This window comes from Helianthus annuus, chromosome 3 (genome assembly GCF_002127325.2).
Source record: "Helianthus annuus cultivar XRQ/B chromosome 3, HanXRQr2.0-SUNRISE, whole genome shotgun sequence".
Lineage (NCBI taxonomy): Eukaryota > Viridiplantae > Streptophyta > Magnoliopsida > Asterales > Asteraceae > Helianthus > Helianthus annuus.
The window spans coordinates 124,941,591-124,966,161 of NC_035435.2; the positions used below are offsets into that span (position 1 = coordinate 124,941,591).

The 24,571-nt window shown below is 34.8% G+C and overlaps 2 protein-coding genes across 2 annotated transcripts; one reads left to right on the forward strand and one right to left on the reverse strand.

The window, feature by feature from the left end:
• The first annotated feature begins 13,880 nt into the window (after window positions 1–13,880).
• LOC110908846 (B-box zinc finger protein 22) lies at window positions 13,881–16,114 on the forward strand. The gene is made up of 3 exons (XM_022153842.2): window positions 13,881–14,201; window positions 15,107–15,502; window positions 15,578–16,114. The coding sequence occupies exons 1-3, from the start codon at window positions 14,019–14,021 to the stop codon at window positions 15,866–15,868; spliced, it is 870 nt and encodes a 289-aa protein (XP_022009534.1). The 5' UTR covers window positions 13,881–14,018; the 3' UTR covers window positions 15,869–16,114.
• A 253-nt stretch (window positions 16,115–16,367) lies between these two features.
• LOC110908844 (protein VTE6, chloroplastic) lies at window positions 16,368–19,562 on the reverse strand. The gene is made up of 5 exons (XM_022153841.2): window positions 18,947–19,562; window positions 17,249–17,502; window positions 17,042–17,165; window positions 16,840–16,944; window positions 16,368–16,754 (listed from the first exon to the last, which is right to left on the reverse strand). Exons 1-5 carry the CDS (start codon window positions 19,346–19,348, stop codon window positions 16,659–16,661), a joined length of 981 nt encoding a protein of 326 aa, XP_022009533.1. The 5' UTR covers window positions 19,349–19,562; the 3' UTR covers window positions 16,368–16,658.
• Window positions 19,563–24,571: the final 5,009 nt, after the last annotated feature.

A 24,571-nucleotide genomic window follows, 5' to 3' on the forward strand; every position in this document is an offset into this window, starting at 1 on the left:
ATGTTGATAATGAGTAATTCTCAATGTTGATAATGAGTAATTCGTCTATCGATTGGGATATTTAAATTGCTTGCTCTTTATTTTTATTGATAATGATAATTAGTTTTTAATTTGTATATCAAACTCATCTATATTATATAATTATCTACTAGGTTAGTTCCCCGTGTGTTACACGGGTTGAACAATTTAAACTATATAGTATAGATATTTCCTGTAAATGCAAAACAAAGACAGAGACATTTACATACCATATTGACATAAATGAGTTAATAAAAATGTAACCCATCAACTCGTACATATTAATTAATGTCGTAGAGTTCGATAAGACGGCTTTAATGTCGGTTGAATGAGGTCAATCAGAGTCTATTTGATACCCTTTGTACTTCTAAACCTATTATTAATATTATTGATAATAGTTTTAGTTATATAGATCAATAATATATATATATATTATATATATATATATATCAATAATATATTTAGTCTAACATATTAATATTATTATGAATTTCGAAACTTGTTTAGTTAGGATTTAAGATTCTATTGAAGTTTTAGTTTAACAATAGGTTATTGAATTAATAATAAGAATTTTTATTAGATTAGATTAAATATTATTATTATTTGTATTAGATTACATTAAATATTATTATTAGTATTATTAATAATTTTAATCAATTAAATGAGAGAATGACAAGTGTCCCCAAATAGGTAGTATAGATATGTTTAGGGGACACTGGCTTTTATTGAGGACATCAGAATATTTGTTTCCCTATTCAAATGTATTTTCTCCAAAGAGATCAATGAATTAATCGCAGCGTTTTCTTAAATCACTTTCATTTTTTTTTTATCAGTCATGCCTTTCAAATTTTCAATCTACTTTATTTACATCCATCATGCTATATTTCTATTTATCTTTATTAATTAATTGTTTAATTTTAATTGTTTTTATTTTGTAAAAGAGTTAAATGCAATTTTAGTCTTTGTGTTTTGGGTCATTTTGACAGTTTAGTCTAAATGTTTCATTTTTCGTCTGTGAGTTCAAAAAGATTTCACCATTGCCATTTTAGTCCACTATGTTAACTTCATCCATTTTTTCTGTTAACGAGAAGGACAATTCAGTTATTTTATATGCAATTCTGTTAACTAGAAGGACAATTCGGCCATATAAGATGACCGAATTGCCCTTCTCGTTAACGTAAATAATAGGTGAAGTTAACCACTGGACTAAAATGGCAATGGTGAAGCCTTTTTGTAACTACAGGCGAAAAATAAAACATTTGAACTAAACTGGTAAAATGATCCAAACCACAAGGACTAAAATGACATTAACTCTTTGTAAAATTAAGTTTTAAATGTTCAAATCAACTTATGTGTAGTTATAGTACGTACGTATTGTCAAAATGCACAACTTTTAATCTCATCCCTTGATTAAAAGACTTCAATAAAACAATACTTTTTTAGTTTTTGTTTGTTTCAAGAAAATATAGCAAAACTAATTATTGGTGATTCAAATTTCAAGTGAAGTATTTAGTTAGTGTTACTTAAAAATTGGACCAAAGTATGTTTAATAAGAAGCAACAAGGTATAGTCATGAATTTATCTTTTTGAACTTTTCTTAAGATTACTTTCGTTTTAATCAACTCCTAGAGTAGCTTGTAGTATGTCATGAATTTTTTGTGGCTATTTTGGTGGCTATTAATTTGATATTTTTGCTTCATGGTTGTGGGTGGGTCAAGAAGAAACTGGTGACTAGAAAACAAGCAGAGAACATCATTTAAGTGGCACAAAAGAAATTAAGAAAACATAAATAATCCAACGAACTCTTAATGTTCTTCTTATTTTACTTAATTGAGTTCTAGTTATTCCATTTCACGAAACTATTTTCACAGCATAATGTCAAACTCTGCCGCATCCATGGCTACACCTGGACTTCTTGTTGTTATAAACTGTTTCATCTTAGGTGCCATTGAATATGATAAGTTTGGTAAGTTTTCTTTGCTCATTGACTTTGATAAGTCTTTCGAGTTTCATATGTTGTTCAGTGCAAAAATACAACCCAATTAAAATAAGAAAAACAACACTAACACTTCAAAGATTGACTCTTAGTTGATGTAATATGTAATTTAATTTATATTTCGTTTATTTATAAAGTTATGAGTTATATAATTTTTAGTGTTCAACTCATATTATACACTGATGCATAACCTACTTGTTAATATACCTAGCTGTTAAATTCATTCAAGAAGTGAGAAGTACATACGTACTAAATTTATCAATTAAAAAGTATCAAATAAATATTTAAATAATACAACATATCAGACAATATTAGCAAAAATCTGTAGAAACTACTAATAATAAGTGTCATTATCAAAAATCTACAAACGTGTATATTAAGGCCCAATCGAAGAAGAGTCGCCTAATAAACAAACATAACTATATTGTACTTTTGACACGTTTTCTGGGGCCTGTTTATGGAACAATATAGAAGCTAGGGGCAATTGGGAGCAATATTCTGAATAAACTTTATGATGTGATTTTGAGGGGCATTCTTCTAAAATCATTTTTCAAAACGTGATATATTAACTTTACTAAATTGGCATGATACCTATTCCCTTTACGGGGTAACTTTGTAGAATAGTAACCAAGTTTCAAAAGTGTTCCAATTAGGTCATTCAAGTTTCAAAAGTGTTTCAATCAGGTCACTCAACATTCATTATTCATTGAAATTAAAGGTTTCTTCATCCATTTTGTAAGTAACCGTGGTGATGTTGATTTTTGTTTCTTTTTTTCTCTTTTATTTGATGCTAACGTCGAGTGATGACGTGGATTGTAACTTGTTTTTTTAATTTTTAATGTAATTAAATGGTTTTTATTTTTAGTAAATATAATTTCATATATTAAAATAATTCGACCCCAACATCTTATGCTCCATTTTTTTCTTGACACGTGGAAAAAAAGACATGGCTCGATTTGAATGTTAAGTTATCTAATTGTGATAAAAACGACACCAGTGACCTAATTAGAACACTTTTAAAACTTGGTTACTATTCTGTGAAATATCCCCTTTACCTTAATGTATATATAAAGAAAGAGGTACACTGGTTTAAAATGTGAGGTACACACGTTTAAAAGTATGAGAAGTGTTAAAATTATTGTGAATATGACATGTGTTCTCAATCTAAATTAATTCAAAAGGGTAAACAAATAATTTTATCATTATTTCAATTAATTTGATAACCTTCCATAACTTGGTCCCTTATTTATAGGAATACGAATTTGTTTCCTTTTTTAAGAGTATAACACTGCAACCACCATTCAGCACTCTAATAAGTATATAACACTACAAATCTCTATAAAACACTACGAATAGTATATAACACCATATAACCTTTTTATAACTTTGTATACTACTACAACATTATATATAACACTGCAACCACCATTCAGCACTGTAATAAGTATATAACACTACAAAATACCATTCAACAGGTCATAACACTGTATGTAATAAGTATACTAGCAGGATGCCCGCGCGATGCGGCGGGAGCGACACATCACATTGCGATACTCGTTTTTTGTAGTTTTCTTATTCATATAATATTTATTGTAGCATTATTGTGATAGATATACATCAAAAGCGAAGGAATCGGATAATCCATTTCATTGTGTTGTGCATGGTTCGGTCGGTTCGAATATTATCCTTAATCGAAGCCGAAACCAAAGTTATCGGTTAATCTATTTTATTAACCAATCGATTTTCGGTTAATCACTTTCGTTTGTTCGGTTTGATTGATGGTTTTTTGCTTTGGTTCATTTAATTTAAGTTAATAGCAAAAACTAAACTTGGGCTAAAACTTTTTCTTATAAATATATGAAATTGAAGTATAAATACATAAAATGAAAGTATAAATATATGAAATGGAGATATAAAATATGAAATATATGAATCGATGGTATAAAAGCTTGAAATATATGAAAATATGAATGACTTGGTTAGGTTTAGCTAATTTTGGTTAAACGAGAGCACGAAATTATTGATAACCAGTTTTTGGTTAATTCGGTTTTCAATTTTCAGCTTATTCAGTTTTTGGTTGATTTCGGTTCGGTTTTGTCTGTTTTCGGCTTGGTTTAGGTTAACACTTTAGTTATTGCTCACCGATAACGATTTTGGTTAACAACCGATAGGTGTGTGCGTGATGCGGTGGGAAACACAGACATTGCCACAATGTGCATTGTTCGGTTGGTTACATCATTATCCTCAACCGAAATCGAGGTCATCGATTAGTCTGTTTTATTAACCAATCCATTTTCAGTTAATCGGTTTGGTTTATTTGGTTAGGTTGATGATTTTTGGTTTGATTCATTTAATTTCGGTTAATAATCAAAACCAAACTTGGCTAAAACTTTTGATTAATAATGTATGAAATTTAGGTATATGAATGGATGTATAGGTACATGAAATGGAGGTATAAATACATAAAATGAGTGTATAAATATGAAATACATGAACTGGAGGTATAAAAGCTAGAAATATATGAAAATATGAATGGTAGGTTTAGTTAATGAGGGTACAAAAAAAATCGATAACCGTTTTTTGTTAATTGGGGTTTTGGTTCATTAGTTTTCAGTTAATTCAGTTTTTTGGTTGATTTTGGTTCGTTTCGGTTAACGATTCAGTTATTACTCACCTTAAACACTGTTAATCACGTAATATATCAATTTTTTAATAAAAAAAAAACTATAGCAATAATATATTCAAATTAAAGAGAATAAATTACCCGTGTTTAATTTAAAAAAAAAAAAAACTATATCAATACTATACTCAAATTAAAGAGAATAAAATACTCTTTTATATAGTGTAATTAAAAAAAATATATTAACGTACCAAAAAGTTATGACCGTTTAAAACTCGTGGGGGCAATTAGTTTTTTTAAGGGATAAATTGGAATTGCTAACTAATTATCTATAATTTTGTTGAAGATGAGGGATTAAAGTGTAATCAAAATGAGAGGACTAAATTGACGGTATTTAATTACTTGACATTTTGTACTTATTAAATATTGTGGGATAATGACTAAGTACGTTTGGCTTTAATAATAACTTATACACTAAGGCATCATCTACTTACATCTTTTAATCCATACGTCAATACTAACCAAGACAACTATCGAAACGTCGACAAAAATGAGTAGGTCGTCACGGTGCTTTTGGATTTTTGTAAAACATTATAGTTTATAAGATATGGCAAGAATACGTAAAAGAATTATAAGTTTGTTGTGGAGGGAGAAAAATGTAACTAATTACCCATAATTATGCTAAAACTCAAGAATTTAAGTGTAATAAAATAGGGGCTAAAATATAACTATTGTTTAAAAGACCAGTTTACCCTCATTTTAGGGGTGTATTTATAATTTAAGAGGGAAAAGTTCTTATTTTTTTGGGTATCTTAAAATGCCCCTCCCTTATGCATTATAATATAGTATAGATAACACTACAAAACAAGATATAACACTATAAATCACTATAAAACACTGTGAATAATATATAACACCATCTAACCCTTTTACAACTCTGTATAACACTACAACATTATATATAACACTACAACTACCATTTAGCACTCTAATAAGTATATAACACTACAAAACACCATTCAACAGGTCATAATACTACAAATAGTATATAACACCCTATAACCCTTTTTATAACTCTGTATAACACTACAACAATATATATAACACTGCAACTACCATTCGGCACTGAAATAAGTATATAACACTACAATATTATATATAACACTGCAACCACCATTCAACACTCTAATAAGTATATAACACTACAAAAAAACACCGATGAATGTTATGGAACCCTAGAAATTAAAAAGAATGTGGATTACGTTATAACACAACAATGTTTTTTAATGATTCAGAGCGGCGGTAGACTGGCTAGAAACGCCGGAGCAGTCGTAACGTTTCCAACTCAATCACAACTGGCGAAGATGTCGATGATTCAGAGCGGTGGAGGTGTCGATGATTCGGAGCCATGAAAGAGAGCGGTGGACATGTCGATGATTCAGAGAGGCGGAAGAAAGCGACGAAGATGTCATGATACGCGATTGTGTAGGGGTTTTGATATACAGTTTCCTATTTTCAAATGGAAATAAAGACTCTATTACCCCTACAATTTTCAAATCAATTCAAAGTAATAAAACACAATTTATAATTTGGTCTCTATTAATCTCAACAATTAGATCAAAGATCTAATGATGTAGATTCTTTCTTACCCTTCTTACAATAACACATTTTTTACAATAACCTTACCCGAGGTATACATCATAAAAAGAAAAGAATCATATATTTGAGAAACTTGAAATGCATTTTAGACCACATATTTTATTCAAGCCAAAAAGAATTTATTATTATTTTTTTTTACTTCTAATCGCACATTTTTAAAAGGCTTTTTTTTGCATTTATACATATATGTATATTGTCATTTTTGAATTATACACATATTTACATAGTCAATTTTTAAATTGCTAGCAGGATGCCCACGCGATGCGACGGGAGCGACACATCGTATTGCGATACTCGTTTTTGGTAGTTTTCTTATTCATATAATATTTATTGTAGCAACATTGTGATATAGGGATGAGCACGATACCCGTATACCGGTTCGGTACCGGTATTTACCGGTGTTTTACCCGTAAATATCGGTACAAAAAAACGGGGAAAGTGGGTACCGATACCGAATGTACCCAATACGGTACCGGTACTTGGACCAAATGCCCATCCCGATTGTGATAGATAGATATATATATATATATATATATATATATATATATATATATATATATATATATATATATATATATCAAAAGCGAAGTAATCGGGTAATTCATTTCATTGTGTTGTTCGGTCAGTTCGGTTATTATCCTTAACCGAAGCCGAAACCAAAGTCATCGGTTAGTCTATTTTATTAACCAATTGGTTTTTGGTTAATCACTACGGTTTATTCGGTTAGATTGACGGTTTTTGGTTTGGTTCATTTAATTTCAGTTAATAGCAAAAACCAAAGTTGGGCCAAAATTTTTGCTTAGAAATATATGATATTGAAGTATAAATACATGAAATGAAAGTATAAATATATGAAATGGAGATATAATATATGAAATATATGAATTGGAGGTATAAAAGCAAGAAATATATGAAAATATGAATGATTCGTTTCAGTTTAACTAATTTTGGTCAAACGAGGGTACGATAAAAAATTGATAACCGGTTTTTGGTTAATTCGCTTTTCAGTTTTCAGTCAATTCAGATTTTGGTTGATTTCTGTTTGGTTTCGTCTGTTTTTTGGTTTGGGTTAGATTAAGGATTTAGTTATTGCTCACAGATAACCCATTTGGTTAATATCCGATAGGTGTGCGCGTGATGCGGCGGAAAACACAGACATTGCCACGTTATGCATTGTCCGGTTGGTTAGATTATTATTCTCAACCGAAATCGAGGTTATCGATTAGTCTATTTTATTAACCAATCTGTTTTCAATTAATTAGTTTGGTTTATTCAGTTAGATATTGATGGTTTTTGGGTTGATTCATTTAATTTCGATTAATTGCCAAAACCAAACTTGGGCTAAAACTTTTGATTAGAAATATACATGAAATTTAAGTTTAAATATATGAAATGGATGTATAGGTACATGAAATGGAGATATAAATACATAAAATGAGGGTATAAATATAAAATAAATGAACTAAAGGTATAAAAGCTAGAAATATATGAAAATATGAATGGTTCGATTTAGTTAATTTGGGTTAAATGAGGGTACAAAAAAAATAAATAATCATTTTTGGTTAATTCGGGTTTCAGTTAATCAGTTTTCAGTTAATTCAGTTTTTGGTTGATTTCAGTTAATGATTCAGTTATTACTCGCCCTTAGACACTGTTAATCACGTAACGTATCAATTTTTTTATTATAAAAACTATAGCAATACTATACTCAAATTAAAGATAATAAAATACTTGTTTATATGGTGTAATTTAATAAAAATTATTAACGTACCAAAAGGTTATGTCCATTTAAAAACTTGTAGGGGAGTTAGTTTTTTATAAGAGGATAAAGTTTAACTACTAACTAATTATCTGTAACTTTGTCAAAGACAAGGGATTAAAGTGTAATCTAGATGAGAAGATTAAATTGATGGTATTTAATTACTTGACATTCTGTAGCTATTAAACTTTTTGGGATAATGACTAAGTACGTTGGGCTTTAAACATTTGTACACTAAGGCATCATCTACTTGTACATTTTAATCCACATGTCAATACTGACCAAGACAACTATCGAAACGTCGACAAAAATGAGTAGGTCGTCACGGTACTTTTGGATTTTTTTTAAAAATATTATAGTTTATAAGATATGGCAAGGATACGTAAAAGAATTATAAGTTTGTTGTGGAGGGGGAAAGTGTAACTAATTACCTATAATTATGTTAAAACTCAGGGATTTAAGTGTAAAAATATGAGGGGCTAAAAATAATTATTGTTTAAAAGACCAATTTACCCTTATTTTAAGGGTGTATTTATAAATTAAGAGAGACAAAGTTCTTATTTTTTGGGTATTTTAAAATACCATTCACTCATGCATTATAATATAGTATAAATACAGTGGAAGGTTCAAATGAGAAGAAATTTTTTATAAGAAGGAAAAAGAATAAGTTTCAACCGATAAGAATGTTTCATTTTACTTCATTTAATATTTGAATTTAATTTTAATCTTTTTTTTTTTTGAACGGCCAACGAATCCTCCAAATGGGCTACTGGCGAAATTCACCACATCGGGATACACCCGTCTCCGAACTGGGGAAAACCCTCACCTAGGGCAGAAGCCTGTGAACACTCGCCCAAAGGCACGACAGTGCGGTGAGGTAAAACCCATTCAGTTCAAGGATCGAACTAGCGATCGCCGCCTACTCGCCTAGTCTCCCATCATCACCAGGTGCCGCTGAAAACTAATGGGGAGAAGCAGGAATTGAACTTGAGTCTCATAGAAACACAAGTCTCTCCCTTAATCTAAGGGTATATTTGTAAACTTACATAGATCATTAATATGTAGTCTTCCTTTTTAATAGCTAAACATTAAATTTGTAACTTCTTTTCAATATATATATATATATATATATATATATATATATATATATATATATATATATATATATATAGAGGATAGGAGTTGGCCAGAAAGTCCAAATTTCCTAAAAAGTGTAAAAAGTCATAAAACACCATAATGTCAACCATAAAACACACCAAAAACCCACAAATAATATGATGAAGATTACTAAAACATCATGTATGTGGGTTTTGTGTTGTGTTTTAGATGTTAAGGCTCTGATTGTGGAATGAAAAATATTATTGTGTTTTATGTTGTTTAGCATTGTGTGTTTTATATTCATAGTTCTACGATGGTGTGTTTGAAGTTTTTATGGACTATTAGAGTTTGAATATGGTGTTTTAGTAATATTCATTCTATTATTTGTGAGTTTTAGGTGTGTTTTATGCCTGAAATTATTTTGTTTTATGACTTTTTACACTTTTTAGGAGAAACACACTTTCCGTAGGATCCCCACGGTGAGGTTCGGCTAGAAAGTCCAAGTTTCCTAAAAAGTGTAAAAAGTCATAAAACACAATAATTTCAGGCATAAAACACACCTAAAACTCACAAAAAAATAGAATGAATATTAGTAAAACACCATATTCAAACTCTAATAGTCCATAAAAACTTCAAACGCACCATCGTATAACTATGAATGTAAAACACACAATGCTAAACAACATAAAACACAATAATATTTGTCATTCCATAATCAGAGCCTTAACATCTAAAACACAACACAAAACCTACATAGATGATGTTTTAGCAATCTTCATCATATTATTTGTTGGTTTTTTGTGTGTTTTATGGTTAACATTATGGTGTTTTATGACTTTTTACACTTTTTAGGAAATTTGGACTTTCTGGCCAACTCCTAGCCTATATATATATATATTCAAAAATTAAAAAAAATTAATTTAGAGTGTATGACAAATTACTAGGTGTGTAGGATAAATTACGAGTTGTGTAGGATAAATTTAAGTATGTGTAGGATAATTTTTGAAATGTGTAGGATAACTTTTTATGTGTGTAGGCAATGAAAACAAGTGTAGAGAATAATAGTCTTTATGAGTAATTAATTATTTAATGATTGTAATAAATGAGCTAAAAAAATAATTAATTAATATTTTACAATTGTACCCTTTGTTCTTTTTCTTCTCAATTAAATTTTCTTCTCAAACGAACCTCCCGCTATAAATACATATGTGTATATGAAAAATATATATATATCACATGCTGGTTAGCTTCGTTGAACACAATATGTGGGAGCAAGTTTGTATTATATATATGCATGAGACTATATAGAACAACTCACTCCTAATAGCTTAATGAACACAATATGTGGAAAATTTGATAAAATGTGAATATATGCTTATTACCAAAAGAAATTATATTATTTTTCATACCACGCTCATCTCATGTAAGAAATTATTATTACCCCTAGTGATAATATGTGTGTTGTGAACGGTTTCATTATTGCCTATGTAGTTGTATGTGGGAACATGAATATTAAATATTGTCGTTTGGATCATGGGTAGTGATGGACATAACTTCAAATTCATAAGGAGAGTCATGCCCATCAGGAGGTAGATGTCAGATGTAGCTTGATACAATGCCAAATTAAATGTGGAAAAAAAGACATGCATGGCTAATGAATAAGAAACGGTATGGGAAGGACACTACAATTTTGTTGTGGTTTGAATGTTTCAACTTGACGAGGATGTAAGAATCAATATTGAAGTGTGTTGCAAGTTAAATTTCGAGATAAACATTATCGGCTAATGTCTATTGTGTCACCCGTCCTCTCTAGTGGTGTAACGAAAACTTTTAAAATAAGTGATCACAATATAACTTTTTTTTTATTTAACGGTACAAGATAGTACAAATGTAAGTAAGCCTCGTACAACGAACGAGTAAGGTCAGATAACGAACTTGGTTTGGGTTAATACGAGCAAAATCAATCAGCTTTAAGAAAATATCAATGTGGTCCAGGTAAAAACGATTCTGACCAAGATGGGCCCATCTTAAAATGGGTATTTACGGAAAAAATGGGGAAACTACTAAAATAGACATGTTTGACCAAAAATTTCCAATATAGACATGAAAATTTAGCTGACACCCAAAAACAGGAATTTTTTTTGCAAAAGTAGGTGTCTTGAGCCAGAAAAGAGTGCCATTAGGTGGTCACCAACATTGTTTTCATATCTAGGTAAATAGCTGTTTCATTCAGCGACCTTGAAGATCATTTTCTGCAAAAAGTTAGAGGTTCTGCAAAAGCTGCACAAAGTAATGAAAGTCGCTGATTCATATAATAACCTTCTGAAAGTCGCCAATTGGTATAACAATCTTGCTGAAAGTCGCTGATTCATATAACAACCTTCTGAAAGTCGCCAATTCATATAACAATCTTGCTGAAAGTCGCCAATTCATATAACAACCTTGCTGAAAGTCGCTGATTGGTAGGACAATGTTAATGAAGGTTGTTGATTCATAAAACAATGTTAATGAAGGTTGCTTTATGAAAAGGCGACTTTCAGCAAGGTTGTTTCATAAAACAATGGTTTTATGAAAGTCGGGAACACATGAACAAGATAAACACGACCTCCGGGAACAACAACATGATCAACAGCCCATGAACAAGATAAACACGACCTCCGGGAACAACAACATGATCAACAGCCCATTTCACAACATCCATATCGTTTTTCCCGACCGCGACAAAAAATCGACCCCTTCGACATGTTCGGTCCGGCTTTCCTGCTCTTCAACCTCCACAATTTCGGGCGACACGGCTTTCATTAACATTGTTTTATGAATCAACGACTTTCAGCAAGGTTGTTTCATCAAACAACACCTTTTATAAGAAACCTGTATGATTCAGCGACTTTCAGCAAGGTTGCTTTATGAATTGGCGACTTTCAACAAGGTTGTTTCATGATTCAGCGACTTTCAGAAGGTTGTATCACGAAACAACGTCTTTCATTTTCTTGTGCAGCTTTTGCAGAACATTAAGCTTTTTGCAGAAAACCAGCTTGAAGGTTGCTGATTGAATGGGCAACCTACCTAAAGATGTAAACAATATTGGAGACCACCTAATGGCACTCTTTTGGGGTTCAAACCCCCTACTTCTGCAAAAAATTCCAAAAACAGAGGCTAACCCTCTAAACGCGTGGGATTAGCGAGCACTTTCATTAAATGCGCAAGCTTAGCCGTCTGAATCGCCTCGCAAAAAGTTTAAGCTTAGCCGTCTCATAGAAAGTGTAGAGGCTAAATCGTAGGTGTCTTTGTCGTCTCGCCAAAGTATAGGCTAAATCCTAGCCGTTATCCTAAGTAAAAATGAGATTGACTACTTTGGTCTGTTGAAAGCTAATCCTTAATCTCGTATAAGTTGAAGGGCTAAAGTGAAAGATTGATTGAATTAATTTTTTATTAAAGTTTAGTTTATTTTAGGTAATTGATATTGTAATAGGTTTAGAAAATGTTTAATATATTAGAGAGCAAGTTTAGTAGTACTATAAATAGGGCTATAGGTTAATGTTTTTATTTGTCCATTTTCCTTGTAAATTCGTTAGTTTGTTTGACTGAATAGAAAGAGTCGTGAGTTTGTCCCCTAATATCTCGTGTTTGTATGTTCGTTCTGATTGTTTGATTCGTCTGGGCCATTGGTATCAGAGCTACAGTTCGTTACATTACACGTCGGAATCATCACAGCCGAGAAGCATCGTTCAAGTAGAAGATTAAGGTCGTTTATGATCGGAATCGAAGAAACCGTGCCGTTTGCCATTAGCGTTTATTCAATCACTACTCCAGTAAGATAAGTCCATTGTTTTTTTATTTAAGGAGCGATTACCATGAAAACATAAAAGGAAACTATGCTGGAGTTCATGTAAGAAAAACATATCCAATTTGCTTCTGTTGTTTGTAAAAGAAATCAACATATAAAGGAAAAAAGGAGACCGATTTGGTGTTGTTCGTTTAATTGGATTGAAAGAGTCATTTGTCTCCTCAATATCTCGTGTTCGTATTTGTTGATACAATTGTTTGAACCGTCTGAGCCAATATAGTCAAACCTAAAATTCGATGTGTATGCAAAAAAAAAAAGTTAACAAGATTGTTTCGTAATTTTTTTTTGAACAGCAAATTTTTTTTATTCCTTGTTCTTTGTGGGACTTGAACCCAAGGCCTTCCCCTCCTAAGGTGTTTAAAGTCTTTGCCTTTGCCAATTGACCACCACCCCATTGGTAGATTGTTTTGTAATTATCCTGGGTAAAAAGTATCGGCAAGCGATATTAGTTTTATGGGCGTAAGTGGCGACGGTGGTGAATATGATACGTATGGGCAAAACTTTTAAGGGGCGGGAGGGGGCGGCTGACCCCTCGAACTTTTCGCTCAGTAATGGAGAGTTTGTAGTTTTCGTATAGAAATTTTTTGGTATATACGTTTTTGACCCCCGGTTTTATAGAAATTTTTAGGTCCGGTGACTTCCGCTCACGGGTCGGAAATCTCAAGCTTCGCCACTGATGATACGAGTGTTGGTAGCTGGTAGACCGGTGAGCAGCTGGTGTGGGTCGTGGTGGAGCCGGATGTAAATACTACTAAAATACTAAAGATATTTTGATGTGTTTTTAGAGTTCCGGCATGTACAACTGTCACGTGTAGTTGCAAGCACCTCACCAACAAAATATCATATTATTTTAACCTAAATTCAACAAACAAATAAATAAAACTTTAAACACCACCTTGAATTACGAATCAGTACATGTTCTCTTCTTTTAACAATTAAAACCTCCACTTGCTCCACCTTCTTCCCCTATAAACCCTACACATACAGGATAAGATCCGTCAAACCCTAACAAAATTCACCGATGAAGATTCAGTGTAACGTCTGCGAATCGGCCGAGGCGGTGGTGCTATGCTGCGCCGATGAGGCGGCGTTGTGCTGGTCCTGCGATGAGAAGGTTCACGCCGCTAACAAGCTCGCGAGTAAGCATCAGAGAGTTCGTCTTTCTACTTCGACTTCTCAGATGCCTAAGTGCGATATTTGTCAGGTATTGTTCGATTCGTGTGGTTGAATTTTGTGTTTTTGTGTTGTGTTTGAGGAATTGAGTGATGATTTGACTGTTTCGTGTGTTGATTTGGTGTTTTTGAATGGTTGATTGAGTTGTGATGATCGTTAGTTACGAAGTTTGTACAGGTGGATGATTTTGACTTAGTGATTTCTGGATTAGGTTTCGTAATTATTTGATGTTATGATTTGTTTAGTTTTGAATAGGAATTTAATAAGATCTTCTGGAGATTAGGTGGATGAGTTTGACCTAGCGACTGGATCAGGTTTTATGAGAAAATCAATAGATGTGATAATTTGTTTAGTTTAAATAGCGATTAATAAGATCGTTTGGAGATTAGGAATATTAAGTGGATAATTTTGACCTAATGACTGGATTAGGTTTTGTAAGCATTAGGTGTTATAATTTGTTTAGTTTGAATAGCGATTAATAAGCTCGTTTGGAGATTAGGTAGATAGATGGATCATAGTGGATTTGTGGCTAGTGATTGAGTTTTGAAATCAGTAGCTGGCTACCTGATTCACTACTTTCTTCTTAATGTTCTAAGGCTGTATGACACACTGTAACTGAACCAGTGAAGACTGTTTTTTCTCTAGATCAAATCAGATTGGATAGTACCAATTTCGTTCAAAATTGTTACACTTTCTGCACCATAGGGAATGCTAAAATGGTTGGTTTCACTACGGAGCACGAGTGTCAGGAGTGTCGTTGAGCAGGCAAGCCATATCTTTGGTGCTGTTTTAAATGAGTATAACGATCCTTTCGTGAATCATTTTAGTATTCTCACTGATGCAGAAAGTACCTGTGAAGTTTGCATAGTGTTAGTTGCTTCTAGTTTCGTATGTAAATTTTAGATGTCATACGCATGATACGGTCTGATTGTGCAGGAGGCCGCTGGCTACTTCTTTTGTCTCGAAGACAGGGCATTACTATGCAGAAAATGTGATGTTGCCATACACACAGCCAACTCTTTAGTTTCATCCCACCAGAGGTTTTTGCTTACAGGAGTGAAAGTAGGCCTAGAAGCTGCTGACCTCGGTGCATCATCTTCTACAGGAAACTCGAATTCGGGTGAAAAGATTCTAGAACCAGAAAAACCACATTCTATACCAGCAAATCCGGTCAACAAATTCATGCCCGTTGAAGCTGGTGATTTTATACCTTCTAAGATGCCTTATACTGGAGGTTCATCTGCTGACAGTATTCAATGGCAGTTTGATGATTTTCTTGCATTGACAGATTATAATCAGAGTTATAATTACTTAGACAATGACTCATCCAAGGTAATATAATACATTGGCCTACTCTAAAAGTTATTATATATAGTTATATGCATGGTATAATTGAGCGACGTGTAGGCTGATAGTGGGAAGCTAGGCGAGTCAGACGGGTCACCAATCCTACGAGCCATGGAGCTTCAGCTGGACGATGAAGATTGCTTGGGTCAGGTCCCAGATGCATCTTGGGCGGTCCCACAGATGTCTTCGCCGCCCACTGCTTCAGGACTCAGCTGGCCAAAAGACCGTCCACGACATCAGCACCAACAAGGTTTTGACACTTATGTCCCGGATGTATGTTACTTGCCAATGCCAAATTTCTATGGTTCTCGACAAAATGCGGGTTCTGCAAAAAGGAGAAGAAATTCCTAAGGCGTGTTATCGTGAGGATCTGATGGTCGGTTAGTGTTGTAACCTTAGGTGCATCTTGATTCTGGTGTTGCTAGGGGTATGTGTAGTGGTGTGTTGTGAGCTGAACTTGTTACTTTTCTGTTGTGTAGTTTTAAGGCTGTTGTGTAACAGATTAATGAATGTAAAGGATGAATAAAGTACCAAGAGAAAGGGCAAATGGTAAGAACAGCAAATTCTTTATACTAATGTCAGATTCTAGTTATGTTCTATGTATAACAATCAAATGATTCAAAAAAATAACTTGGCAATTCTGTTGGGTGAAACCGTCTTGATCTAACCTACCAATCTTGATAGGACTATAGGATCTTGATCCGATCCACCCACCTGACAAGCATGACATAGCGAGGCTCACCCGTTGATACAGTACGCGCATCTTATTAGGAACACTGATAATGATCAAATCTCGACACTATAAATACTCGTAAACACAAAGATCAAGGTTCATCTGAGACAACTGAAAGATGAAAAACGCTAAAGTGACACTACAAGCAATTTGGCCGTACAAAATTGTGCAGCTTACATGAAAAATTTGATTAGATGAAAATTATACAAAACTATACAATGTAACTAAACGTATTACTAATTTACAGACGAGGAAAGAATCTCGAATCCATAACCAGCACTAAAATCAGCCATTAAAAAAAATAAACTATGGTTTTTGTATGCTTGAAAAGACGGTATGAAGTAAACGTCACTGAATGAATAAATTTGATGATTTGTATCCTATTAATTTGCAAATGAACTCTAGGGTTCATGCAAGCAAGTTATGAAGTACAAATTGCTGGATCAAGATGGCGAGTATGCAACCAAGAGATATATTGATCACATTGACTGCATCATTGTTGAGCTACAAATGCAAGATCATATGATTAGATTCAAGAAAAAACCAAAACCAGTTTGAATGTGTGCACGAAAAACGAATTTCAGCTTACCCATTTGAATCCTTCTTTATCTTGGAGCACGGCTCCTATCACGCTCTCACCAACATTTGCAATTTGCGATGCCAACACACATATGACAGCTTCAGCCACATTGATCTAGTATCCCAGAAAAGAAAACAACATTGCATAAACGACAAAAACAATGTCTTTTTAACGTATGGGATATAAAAGACACAAAAGCCGAACAATGTACCTCACCCAGAAGACAAGCAACAGAGGCAAGAAGAATAGAAGCAACAACACCAGCAACGGTCCCCTCAACACTAACCGCCCCTTCTGTTCCCCTTGGGACAACCTTAAACGTTGTTACTAAGTATCTACAGCAGCAAAAAAAAAAAAACATCTTTGCTAGTTAGATATTTTACGAGATGCATAAAAGTAGAAATTTAGAATTACTTACGTTGTTTTGCCGTACGCCTTTCCTATCTCACTAGAGACGGTGTCGCTTAGCTTGGTACAAAAACTAGCAACGAAACCGAGTTCACAAAGGCGAGAGAATGTTTCGCCACCAAATCCGTATATTGAAAGTAATGCACAAACACAACCTGCGGCACTAGAACCTATCACACTCCCGGGCCCTCTTCTACCTTTTCTCTTCTCCGCTACACCTTGAGCTTCTTTTTGAGCCATTTTTATTTTCGTTACTCCTGTACCCTACAATTTCATTATCTATTATATCAAAAATCGAGCATGCCTAAAATAATAAATACCAAAATAATACAGAACAAAGTGCATAATAATATACTGCAGCTCAACAAGATGGGCCAGAAATAAAGGACTTGAATATGTAACCAAATCTTTAGAGGGTGTTTGGATAGTTTTTAAAGCGATTTCAGAGCCTGGTATTCGGTTAAGTAACACTAGCAATAGTTGATCAATTTAACATTCATTTCGATAACCACTTTTTTCGGGCAACTTCTCACCTGCTTTTGTTTTGACAGTCCGAAATATAATTACTCTTACTCCACATCATTCAGATGTGATCATTGAAAATTCAGTTTAACCACACATCCAAACACCCCTATAACTGGACCCCTTTCACCTCAAACAACAGAATGATGATTATTGCAGATTATACCACAAAAATCTTAGCTTTGATTTCAAGGCCGTCTCAACCTTTTTTAAGGCCCAAAGCCAATTCTAAAACCGGGACCATTTTCGTAAAAAAAATTATTATTTTTTTGCTTAAGATCCTAACACGTGAAAATAGGACGAGACACATATTTCGCATACGATTTCTTAAACGCCCAAGAAGACTGATTCTTTGCACTTGTCAAAACTAAACTAAGTTAAACCAAACCTAAATCATCCGACTCAAATCCAATTTGTAAAACACAAAAACAAATCACAAAGATAAATGGAAGAAATTGTTTTTCTAATGGCGTATTAGAAATAAATAATCCCACCTAACTCAATTTGGCCGATAATAATCCTAAGTCAGTTATTGGCCGATAATAATCCGAACTGGTCAATTTTTTTTGTAAAATAGTCCGCCTTTAAAATAGTTTAACGAAGTTAAGTTTTTTTCCGAATTACAAACTGATGTTTTAGGGATTTTGATTAGAACGAGGATACGAGTCGATTGATGTAAAACTTACCTCGAAATGGCTTGATTATTGTTAATTTGGAGTTTAAACACCCGAATTGAAGCACTGTTTTCGTGAGTAGGGCAGTATTTCAATAAGTTTGACATCAATCGACTCGTATCCTCATTCTGATCAAAAGCCCTAAAACATCGGTTTGTAATTCGGAAAAAAACTTAACTCCGTTAAGCTATTTTAACGGCGGAGTATTTTACAAAAAAAAAAATGACCAATTCGGATTATTATCGGTCAATAACTTGACTTTGGATTATTATAGGCCAAATTGATTTAGGTGGGATTATTTTTCTCCAATTTGCCTTTTCTAATACGTCAAAACTTGCATAACGATATTGAAATAACCGAAAAACTAATATACAATCAAGAAAATTCATTAGAACTCAAAATGATCTATATATAATAATAGCTTCTAACTAAGTGCAATTTCAATTGATTCGAATATAACAGGTTCAATTTTGATTGATCTGACGGAAAATATTAAAATTCAGTTTACTTACAATGACGAAGTAAACAGCAACAAGAAGAAACCCAGAAGGACCAAACCCTCGCCACGTAAGCGTACCAAGCAAGAAGGCGGCGCCGATGCCGGAAACAGACAACCCCGTTACAAGAAGCGGCGATCCGATTAAGAAGATGAAAATGTTACTGAGAATAGCGGATTGCCACGTAGGGGGTGACAATTGAGCCAATTCAATTGCACGCTGCACAAGCCCTAGATCGGGGACACCCGAACTGGCGCTCGATTGGACTGTAGTCGAGTCCATTAGTGAAGGTTTGATGAGATTGGAGTTGAAAGTGGAGATCAGGGGTTTGAAATTGGTTACAGAGAGATTGTTACGGCGGTGGGACGGTGGAGGGAGTGGTGTGAGGAGGAAGGTTGACAATGGAAGTGTTTGCATTGGTTTTATTAGGGGTGGGTTTTCGTAGGTGGTAAGCAATGGTTATGGATATTCAAAAACAGGGTGCGTTGGTTTCACACCATTGATAAGTTAATTTAATAAGGGTGTTGGTGTGTGCATATGGGAAAATGAATGATTTTATTAGTTAGATTTAGTTGGGGAAGTGTGATAACTATCGATATAAGTTAGATTGTGTGGAGTATATGTTTGATTGAGAGTATTGTGATTTGTAAATTGTAATACATATAGACATGATTGTTTCAGGAGTGTTTGTGGCAGCGTGTCAAGGTTGTGTTAAGAAACGATTAGAAATTATTTTCTATATGTATGATTGATTAATGGCAAGTTGCATAAAAACTTATTTTCAGTAGGAATTGATTATTTCAGTTATTAGATGCTACTAATTATTAGTGGTAACTAATTGAGATTAGTCGCCACTTTGTCGATTAGTGGCAAGTGAGATCAACTGTAATTGGTTATCAATGTGTCCATTAGTAACTAGTTGTTGATGGTAGCTAGTCATCAGCAGCTTATGTAAGTGAATACTTAGTAATCATTGACTATAATCATGATCAAATGATACACTTCATAAAGAGTTGCAAACATTTTAACTTAAACATTGTGATGATTCTCTACCTATTTTAATTTCATACACATTTTTTGTGACTTTTATTCACATAAAATACATTCTTTTTATTGTTATATTTTGTGTATTATCTGATTAATGATTCGGTACACCAAAATACTTTAATCTAAAAATAAATAGGACACGATTCAGAAAACTATCCGTATCATTTGGGAAATACAAACCCTAAAAACGTAGGCTTGAATGTGAGAGAGTGATGAGAGATATATACGAGTGATACTGTAAGAAGAGAAAGATAGAGAGAGTTATGAGAGAGATAGGCTCGATTTCAGAAGTGAGCCAGGTGGCTAAGGTGTTGTTTGTTTTTTGGTTAGAAGCTCTTCTGAGCACTTATGTCTGCGTCGCGCAGACGCGCGCAGACCTTCAGATCCTGCAGCTTGTTTGTTTTTTTGAAGAGTTTCTCACCAAAAACATCTTCCCCACCTCTTCCCCAAGTAGACATGAACCCAAGTCTGCAAACCTCTTCAAACATCTTCTCCTCTTCTCCCACCAGCTGACACCACCTCCTCTGCCAAAACCTCCATCTCCGACACCACCTCCACCTCCACCTCCGCCCACCTCCACTCCGCCACCACCTCCACCTCCGACACCCACCTCCTCCGACACACCACCTCCTCCGACACCCATCTCCTCCGAAACCCACAACCAACCATCATCTTCGTCTGCAAACAAAACCCCCAAATCGAAACTTCTAAGAACTGAAAACCCAAACCAAAACATCATCATCTTCAACATTTCGGGAAACAAAACAACATCATCTTCAGCAAATAAAAGACATAAACAGGAGGGAGGGGTTTACCGTCGTCGGAGACACCATCAACATCACCGAGCCTTCCTGAGACCACCGCTGCTGCCCTTCGACGCCGGCTCCATCTTCGTCTTCAGTCTCTCTCTCTCTCTCTCTCTCCATGATTTCTCCTCTCTCTCCTGCATTCTCCCTCTCTGTAACACCCCGTGTTTTCCCAAAAGTCAAAGTCAAAGTCAAGGGTTGACTGTTATTGGAATTAAAGATCAATAAAGATTAATTTCATTTTAGTTTCATTTTGATTTTCATATTATTTGGAGTAAGTGTTGTATAATCAAAACTAATCGGCCGATAATCGAACTATGAATCAACGACCGACTGTAAATGATAGGAAGTAACAATGCAATAAAGCTAGTCAATCAATAATCAAGCTAATCAAATCAATCATCAAACTCAAGTGTGGGGATTTTAGTACTTTTTATACGTGTGTGTGTGCCTTATGTGTTACTTGTGCATGTTTACTTTTATGTTAAAGTGTGTGGTGAATCAATCAAATCAATCAAGACTCAAAGGTGAATCAAACTCAATGGAAATCGAACCCGAAATGGTTGTAAGGATGCTCGTATGTTAGATATAGTAGTTGAGACTAAAAGTAATTTGATTAGGAATTCTATCATTCTCAAATCATCGTTCATCGAAGTCGAAATATCAAAAATCGTCGCGAAACACTCAAAACCAGGCAAGCCGATCGAACAGGGCAACCTGATCGAACAGGCTAGCCGATCGAACAGGCTGTTCGATCGGACAGCTGCTCGATCAGGGATGCTGTTCGATCAGCTGACCCTTTCCTCTTTTGGAAGCCTATAAATAGGGCTGTCCTTGTCAAACTTTCCACTTTTGGAAAAGCTCTGACCGACCAGCCTCTTCTTCTCACTAAATCTCAGATTTCTCTCAAACCGGTAAGTATTTCGCTCTAATCCTTGTACGTTTTTGTTCATTAATCGATTCTCCACCTTTCTATCTTTCAAAACTTGGATTTCATCCATGAAATCACCAAGATCTAGGTGTTCTTGGGTGATGTCATCATGTGTTCTTCAAAAACACTAAGTTTTGGCATCATTCCACCATGAATAACTTAGATCTAACCGATTTCCACATAAATAACCTAAAATCTTCCAAAGATCTTAACATTTCACGGTGGAAAAGGATTGGAAGATGGGTTTTCATCTATCTTTCAACTCTTTTACACTCAAAAAGGTGAAAACGAGACTTGAACCGATTTATAAACCATTCCAAACAAACACATGGTTCAAGATTCGGGTTCTACCGAGAGATATACCGATTTCGGGTTAAACGTTAAACTTGGGTTCCAAACCGTCTCTGACCGAGTTTGGGTGATTCCTGCTCGAGTCAGTAGGCTAAGTGGGGACTTCAGTTTTGTGGTTCAACTCGTAGTCAAAATATCTCTAAAACATCAACAAACAACGGGAATAACCAAGTGTTAAGTGATAGGTTAACCGAATCGAGAAGCTGGCCGAACGGCTAGGCTGTTCGATCGAACAGCCCAACCGAACGACTATGCCAGCCGATCGACTAGGCTAACCGATCGACTAGCACTTAGTTCCCCAAACTCACAAGGTGTAATATTGACAGAGTTCTGCTCGATCGATCGAGCCACTCGATTGTAAACATTACTCATCGAATCATGAGATACTACACTTCAACACTTAACCTGTTCGAAACATTGGAATGTCACCCGATCGAACATGCCAACCGATCGAGTGACATATTTGAGAACAATGAAGTGCTAGCCGATCGGTTGGGCTAACCGATCGAACAGCCCGTTCGATGGGCCAACTTGAAAGGTAGTACAAACCATCATACACAAACACATCCTTCACATCAAAGGAAGAAACAATCCACTTGAAGGAACCAGCCGATCGAGCCAGCCGGCCGATCGAATGGATGTTCGAACGGACTTTCAAACCAATCGAACAGCCCACTCGATCGAACTGCTGTCCGATCGAATGGCCTACTCGATCCAAGTACATTGTTTACTTTTTCCGCGTTACTCATCGTTGTGTTATCGAACTATTCAGGCTAACCTATTCTCAGTGCTCCTTTCAATCCACAACCAACCACTGTGAGTATACTCGATCCCTTTTTGCTTTCAGCACTTTTGGGTGTTACATACGTAATCTATCAAATTCACAAACAACACAAACTATTGAACGCTAACCTACTTGCATGTATTACTTGACTAAATGATTGCTGTTTATTATGTTTACACGTGGAGTGCTATCTGCCTGCTTTAGCAACGTAGTACTATAGTTTGGACTCAGCACCCGTTCACACGGGGGTTGCTAAGGACAATTACTTGCATGGATTACAGTGGTAATCATGTATTGCGAACTGTCTCGGACAGTCAACTTGAAGTCGTTGGTATCGATGGTCCCATGTTGATAATTTACATGCATCGTTTGCCCTTGTGTACGTGCTTGGTTATGCGTAAACTTTCGAACTCTATATGCTATATCAAACTTGTGTACTCACCTTTACATTATATGTATTGACTTTTATTTTAACGTATGTGACAGGTGTTTAAGCTACTAGCGTGCTAGGGAAGCGAGGCAATAATAAGCTTCTAGGAGCCTGTGACCTTAGGACAGTGTCCACATACCTGCTCCAGGGTCATAATTATCTGTAGATCTTGTACTGGCACCTGTAGTCAGTAAGATCCACAGTTAGCCGTCTAGAAGTCTTAAAACAATATTTAATCCGGTCTGTAATAACTAAGAATTTGAGTTGTCGGAACAGTTCCCATATTGTTTAGTTGATTTCTATGATAACTTGTTATTATTTGGGACACGGTATGGGACGTGTTATATAACTGAATTGTATGATAGTTGTTATGGAAACTTCTGAACAATCTGTTTCGCTCAGTGCCACGCCCCGATGATTCCGCCATCGGTTGGGGTGTGACAGATTGGTATCAGAGCCATAACTATAGGGAATTAGGTTAGACACGATCTAGTCCGGATCGCTGTCTTAGAGACCTAGACTATAGTTAGGAACCAAGAGACCAAGTTTATGTGCTTATTTTATGTTGTTTCCTTCTATTCTATCATTACATCCGAACTCCGAGCCAAATTTTGTAGTTTGGACGGGATTAGGAGTGAAACCCGCGAATTCCTGCCTAGATTACAAATTTTGCCAATTATTTTGTGCAAATTTCTACCAACAAACGGGGGAGAATTACACCAAATTAGGGCTGAAACCCGTAATTTGATGAAAACTTTCCTCTAAATTTTCTTAAAACAAGGAAGAAATTGCTGAGCTAGGGGTGAAACCCTAACCTTGGCAGTTATTCCGACTTTATTTTATCTCGCCAAGGCAATTGACGGACTCCAATGACCTGAACTCACGAGTATGGCCTAGAATGCGCATGCATAATGCCCAAGAATCGAGGCAGAAACATGTCCCCTAGAGTCGAAAGTGACGACAAGTCAACTGTGAATAGTTAAATTGCCATGGTTAGTCAAAGTCTAGTAGCCGCAGACAATCCATTTTCCGATTTTGAATGTTGCTTCGTTGATCTTATGTGATTTTACCTGTTTACGTGTTTTAAGATTCGTTGGTTACTCCATTTGTTATCAATCTGCGTGACCTTTGTTGCTATTCTATCTCGATTCAAATCCCTGTTGATGTGATCTAAACGAAACCAGTGTGCTATGCTACGCTATACGACTAAGTTAGACGATACAATGTGATGCTATCCGATACGCAAAACGAACGACACTCGACTTGTGGTTATAGGTTTCTGTATTCTGAC